We start from the raw sequence: 7223 nt of genomic DNA on the forward strand, positions 1-7223 counted from the left end.
TTAATTTTCTAAACATCAGTGAGAAATAATGAAATTAAAAATGTTTCAAAGTAGGAAATAAAATCACTCCCATAGTTACAGATTATAAAAACCAGCCCTAAAGGAAGAAAAGTACTGAGAGAAGGGTTGCGATTTGAATGGAAAAAAACTGTATACTGTATAAGCATATATTTGTGTATATGTATATATATATAAAGAATTCAAATTTGAATGGCAAAGAGAAAATATACATATACAAATATCCTTGATAAACTGCTGGCAATAAAAATATGAATGATGAAAAATGAATCTAGGGAGGCTATGTGGATATTAATAGATTTTGAAATGCCTGGATTTTCATTTAATTGCTTTTCATTCATTTGTGTCTAATTCATAAAACAGGACTTTCATTTTTCATTTGCTTGAGAAAAATACAGTCCTCTTTGCCGTGTCCATGAAGGCTCGCTTGACTTGCTGATTTCTTAGGGTATAGATAAAGGGGTTCAGCATAGGAGCTATGGAGGTGTTTAGCACAGCCACCCCCTTGCTCAAAGAGACCCTGTCCTTTGCTGATGGATTCATGTACATGAAAATGCAGCTGCCATAAGAGATGGAGATGACAATCATGTGGGACGAACACGTGGAAAAGGCCTTTGTCCTCTGAGCGGTAGAAGGGATCCTCAAAATTGTTCTGATGATATACGTATAGGACAGAATTATTAATGCTAAAGTGAACAATAGAATAAACACAGCACAGGAAAACCCTACTATCTCTAGAAATTTGGTGTCTGAACAAGAAAGGTATAATAAGGGGAAATAATCACAACTAAAATGGTCAATAATATTGGACTTACAGTAATCAAGCTGTAGGAAGAGCATTACTAATGGGAATATGATTAAGAATGAAGCCAGCCAAGAGGCCAAGACAAGCAGTGTGCAGACTCTGTGATTCATGATGGTCATGTAATGCAGCGGTTTGCAGATGGCAATGTAGCGGTCATAGGACATGGCAGCCAGAAGATAAAACTCAGTGACTCCCAAGAAAATGAAAAAAAATAACTGAGCCATACAATCATTAAAAGGGATGGTTTTATCTCCTGTAATAATAGTGGCCAAGAACTTGGGTATACTGACAGTTGTGAATGAAATTTCTAATAAGGAGAAATTCCTGAGGAAGAAATACATGGGGGTTTGGAGGTGGGCATCGAGCAGGGTCAGGGTGATAATGGTCAAGTTCCCAGTGATGCTGAGCATGTAGGTGATGAGCAGAAAGATAAAGCTCACAACTTGAAGTTGTGGGTCATCTGACAGTCCCAGGAGGATAAATTCTGTTATTTCTGTGTAGTTTCTCATTTTTCCTTCTTCTTCTTTAGGGTAACCTTCGGGAGAAAACATAAACAGAAGACATAGAAAAGGGGATTATCTATGTTTAGCACTGGGATTGGTCTCTGAAAGTAAACCTACTGTGCCCTGCTAACATAATTCAGGAGGTTGTTTAAAAGTTAATGAAATAGATAACTTGTTTTGAAGTAAGTTTTTACTACATGTCAGATTTGTGATTCACAAAGAATGCTACTTTATAAAATCCCTAGTTTACAAATTGATATCAGGCTAAAAATATTTTTAAAAATCTTATACAAACAATATATCCTTCACATGAAAAGCAAGGATTATAATCTATGTTTTTCTCAAATCTAGGAAATACAGGAAGAGAAAAGCTACCTGTTGACTCTTAAAAAGAGTCTCCACAGGATCCCCTCCTATTAGCATACTCTTTGTCTTTTCTTCAACCTCAGTAAAATCATCCTATCCTAATGTCTGTCACCTAGTTTCTCGTATAATGATTGTTTCCTAGTGTAATATAGAAAAACCAAATGTGTCAGGAAAAAGGCCACTCAGTGCATATGTTTCCAAAAGGAAAATCATGGAAGATAAATCTTTAGCTACAAGACATATTTCTAAGTTTTGAGTCAGACTCACACTCAACTTCTCAACCTCCGACTCCTCTGAAGCCCCAGATAATGGAATAAAGGAATCCAGGTCATGTATTTGTTTTGGTGGTCTTCTCAGATATTAGGTAGTCCAGAGTAGAAAGGAGGCAGAGTGGGTATTAAGCATATTGGATCTGTGTCATGAGCTAAGGAAACCAAAGTGTGTCAATATCTAAAATAAAACATTACCTTCAGGAGAACACTTATTTTCTTCCAAATCTCTCTATCTAAATATTATTAGCATTCTCTCTCTATCTATATGTGTATATTCTGATTTTTACATTATATTTTTATTTTATCTACATTAATATTCCCTTAATAGAAGTTCTATTTTGTCAGTCTACTAGTATAATTCATGAAAGAGCAATAAATATTTTGTCATCATAACTAACAGTAGCAGAAATCATTTAACCAGTTTATTTCAATATCTGAATCATTGACTACAGTAAAGACTTTGACTATGTGGATCACAACAAACTGTGGAAAATTCTTAAAACGATGGGAATACCAGACCACCTTACCTATCTCCTGAGAAACCTGTATGCAGGTCAAGAGGCAACAGTTAGAACCAGACATGGAGCAATGGCCTGGTTCCAAATTGGGAAAGGAATACATCAAGGCTGTATTTTGTCATCCTGCTTATTTCACTTCTATGCAGAGTGAAGTGAAGTGAAGTAGCTCAGATGTGTCTGACTCTTTGCAACCCAATGGACTGTAGCCTACCAGGCTCCTCCTTCCATGGGATTCTCCAGGCAAGAATACTAGAGTGGGTTGCCATTTCCTTCTCCAGGGGATATTCCTGACCCAAGGATCGAACCCAGGTCTCCCGCATTGCAGGCAGATGCTTTAACCCCTGAGCCACCAGGGAAGCCTCAGAGTACATCATGTGAAATGCCAGGCTGGATGATGCACATACTGGAATCAAGATTGCCCGGAAAAAATATCAACAACCTCAAATATGCAGATGATACCACTCTAATGGCAGAAAGTGAAGAGGAACTAAAGAGGCTCTGGATGAGGGTGAAAGAAGAGAGTGAAAAAACTCGTTTAAAATTCAACATTTAAAAAACTAAATCATGGCATCCAGTCCCATTGGTTTATGGCAAATAGAAATGGAAAAAGTGGAAGCAGTGACAGATTTTTCTTTCCTGGGCTCCAAAATCACTAAGGACAATGACTGCAGCCATGGAATCAAAAGATGCTTGTTCCTTGGAAGAAAAAGCTATGATAATCCTAGACAACATATTTAAAAGCAGAGATATAACTTTACCAAAAAGGTCCATATTGTCAAAGCTATAGTTTTTTCAGTAGTCATGTATGAATGTGAAGGTTGGACTGTAAGGAAGGCTGAGCGTCCAAGAATTGATGTTTTCAAATGATGGTGCTGGAGAAGACTCATGAGAGTCCCTTGGACTGCAAAGAGATCAAACCAGTCAATCCTAAAGGAAATCAACCATGAATATTCAATGGAGGGACTGTTGGTGAATGAAGCAGCAACACTTTGTCCACCTAATGTGAAAAGCCAACTCATTGGAAAATACCCTGATGCTGGAAAAGATTGAAAGCAAACGGAGAATGGGGCAGCAGAGGGTGAGATGGTTAGATACCATCACTGACTCAATGGACATGAATCTGAGCAACCTCTAGAAAATAGTGAAGGACAGGGAAACCTAACATGCTGCAGTCAATGGGGTGGCAAAAAGCTGGACATGACTTAGTGACTGAATAACAACAACAATAACAAATTTCAATATCATTTATTTTGTGAATTCTTTTTAACTTGTAGCTTTTACATTCTAGTGTCAGGAGAGAAGTTTTTGCAATAGAATACTTAATTTCAAGGTGTGGGTTTTTTGATTTGTTAGCATGTAATTTATCGTAACATTGTGAAAATTCTCACATTTTTTTTTTTTCTCTACAAACCTGAGCTCTCTTTTCATTTACTCCTCTGTATAGCAGAAAGTAGAGCTGCTGCTGATTTAGGGAAAATTCCAACTGAGGTCAATGGTGGCCAGTGCACTGGGAAAAAATGTGATGTTCACATTAAAATGAACCTATCCTTTTGCTAATCCTTAATGACTAGAGAAAAAAGTTTAAGAGCATTTATAAGAAAAGCAAGCCTTACAAGCATAATTTCTTAGGCAAATTTATGGCAAGTCAAGTATTTGATAGATGTTTAAAATTTAAAACTCATTGTTCTCAATGAACAATCCTCTGCAGTTAACAGCTATTTATGACTCTAATCTGTAAATCATTTTTGGTATGTGAGGTGTCAACCATTCCTGGGATGTTTTTGGTAATGTAATAAAGAATATATCCAAGTCTCTAAGTCATCATTTCATACTTTCCTTACTAATGGATCATTTGTGTTTTTTCTAGTTCCAAAGATCTTAGATAGCAAGCTTCATGTTCCTTTATGTCTCTTTCTTTTTAATGAATTCTAATGTGTTGGATAGCTCAGTGTCAAATTAGGCTTGTGGATCTTTGAAAAAGAAAATGAACCTATATAATAAGCAAATATTTGCCATTGAGTTAAATAAAATAACTGGAAATGATTTTTAGGACACATCTGCTATTTCACAGTAAATTTTAAGAGTGGCTTCTTTGAGAAAAGATCACCAGCATTCCCTAACTGCTACAATTTGAAAAAGCAACAATATGTAAATGTCTATTAAGGATTGAGAGATTGTTTTCCTTATTTTATATAAATTGTGAGACATGGGTGGGAAGCTCCATAAATTCCACAATATAACTGGAAATATAAATTAGCTTCTCACATTCTCTATATGTACTGACTTTACTATTCCTAGCTTTAAAACTCCTAAGAAGTCATAAGTAATGCTATGAACAAATATAAACTCAAGAGAGTTTGCACCATCAGTATTAATAAAAGTGCATACCTGCCCAGTCATGTCCAACTCTTTGTAACCCTATGAACTGTAGCCCACCAGGCCCCTCTGTCCATGGGACTTCCCAGGCAAGAATACTGGAGTGAGTTGCCATTTCCTCCTCCAGGGGATCTTTCCAACCCCAGGACCAAGAACCTAGGTCTCTTGAATCTTCTGCACTGGCAGGTGGATTCTTTATCACTGAGCTATGTGGGAAGCTCTAGCATTATTACACAGAATTCCAATTATCTGTCTTTCCCTATTAGTTAAGGATCTTTTTTTGGTGGTAGGTTTATAAGTTAAGATAATTGGTCATAGAAGAGAACAGAATATCAGGTAAATTTTATATCTTGGGTAATAGTTTGGATTTATAACAACCCTAATTGCTTTCTAGAATGATTTGTTCCACTGCTGACTGTGCTTGCTGACATCTAATACCATGGAAGAACTTCATTATGACTATATTAAAAAAATTCATAAGAAGAGTCAATTTAGATTATTTTCAGATTATTGCCTTAAAACTATTTTTGAATAGTCCTACAGTTAGTTCAGAATTGTTTCTCTGACTCCTCTAAAACAAGGCAACTTACTTTTTCTTAATGGAAAATGGGAGTCAAATCAAATTAGTCAGATCAACACACAAACTCGTATGATTAGGAACAATGAAGGAAAAAAATGTAATCACCTAAATCACTCTTTGTATCTGTGGGTTTCCACAGAGATATTCTGCTTCTGTTGCTGCTGCTAAGCCACTTCAGTCGTTTCCAACTCTGTGCGGCCCCATAGACGGCGGCCTACCAGGCTCCTCCATCCATGGGATTTTCCAGGCAAGAGTACTGGAGTGGGGTGCCATTGCCTTCTCCAGAGAGATATTCTATTTCTCCCTAAATGTCTGTTTGTTAACTAGCATCTGTATTTGAAGATAATTTTTAACCTAAAAAGGAAAAGAAATTCTTATAAAAATATAGCATCAGATCTTAATTTTAATTATTTTGTGTGGGATTATTGGGGATTTCCATTCCAAGAGATCTGGATTAAAAATACAACTCTCTCTGAGTTATATGTTTTTTTCTTCCCCACTGTGAAAATGAGGATAATATTTCATAGAATTACTGTGACGGCTAACTTGATTAAAAGTAAACTTAAATTATATAAAATTTTAAAGCATGTACACCCGTGGTGGATTCATGTCAATGTATGGCAAAACCAATACAGAATTGTAAAGTAAAATAAAGTAAAAATAAAAATTAAAAAAAAAAATTTTAAAGCATGTATTCCCACACAGTCAATAATGTTCTCTTTTTTATTCCTACAAATAAAATCAATTATTACATTTGAGGAAGATGGTCCCACTATAAAACAATAGCAACCATTTTGGAGGAAACTTATTTGAGAGACAGTGCTGCTTGTGTACTTATCTCATTGATCTCATTGATTCATTGCAATAACCTTATGTTACCTTTGAAGAAACTGACAATGAGAGATTAATTATTATAAACAAAAGCATACAGCTAGTTAAAGGTCACATTGGAATTCTATACTATTTCCTCCTGAAACTGAGATATGTGATACATATCAGACATATATTTAATGAGCAGGACCAAACTCAGAGTAATTTTCTGAAAATTAATAAATTAGTATGACAAACAAGAAACATAAACAGACTCATTCTTTAGAATCCTTGATATATACAGCAAGGAATGGCAACCCCAAATTATTCATTATTTATTTCACCTGATGAAATGCTAGGCTACGAATCAATAAATCAGTGCTAAGGAAAGGAAAGTTTGCATTGGCTTTTACTTTACAATCTTACCTCTATTTCTACAAAAGCATCACATTAAGTGGCAGAAACTATTAAAAAATATTGGTAACTACTTCAAGTTTAGGTTAAGATATTTAGCATTTGTAAAAATACTCTATCTCAACACACTTGCAATTATCTTCTTTCTATAGCTATTCTTTGATGCATTTTGCTTTGTAGCCATGGGAGCAAAAATGGTGAAGGGTAGCAAGATATCATTACTGTGGTTCTTCATGGACATGATTTTTATATGGATTTTTAACCTGCATAAGCCACAAGCAATTTTATCACAACATATGCCCATGGCTCATGGGAAGTACTCCAGTGAATCAAATGTGCCAACAGAGCCAAGAGGAAAATACTCTAAGGGTTATACATATGTTATTAATATTTGTACCAATATTGAATTAGAAAACTTGGTGGGCAATGTCCAAAGAGATAGAAAAGCATGAGAAGCAGGGTAAAAACATATGGAATATGTTTTTGGAAGAGGTTTTCTGAATTTGGTACATCAGAATTTCCCTAAAGTATAGACATTTCTTGACCTTGCTGACTGAAATA

General features: G+C 35.5%; 1 protein-coding gene across 1 annotated transcript; it reads right to left on the reverse strand.

Annotated features, from left to right (window-relative positions):
* Positions 1-393: 393 nt before the first annotated feature.
* Positions 394-1332, reverse strand: LOC120859267 (olfactory receptor 6C1-like). Its single transcript, XM_040235431.1, has one exon. The coding sequence runs from the start codon at positions 1330-1332 to the stop codon at positions 394-396; it is 939 nt and encodes a 312-aa protein (XP_040091365.1).
* Positions 1333-7223: the final 5891 nt, after the last annotated feature.

The sequence above is a fragment of the Oryx dammah genome, unplaced genomic scaffold, assembly GCF_014754425.2.
Source record: "Oryx dammah isolate SB20612 unplaced genomic scaffold, SCBI_Odam_1.1 HiC_scaffold_391, whole genome shotgun sequence".
Taxonomy (NCBI): Eukaryota; Metazoa; Chordata; class Mammalia; order Artiodactyla; family Bovidae; genus Oryx; species Oryx dammah.

What these genes read in the sequence shown, in the direction of transcription:
- LOC120859267 (XM_040235431.1), bottom strand. Translation starts at nt 1,332, where the DNA reads ATGAGAAACTACACAGAAATAACAGAATTTATCCTCCTGGGACTGTCA.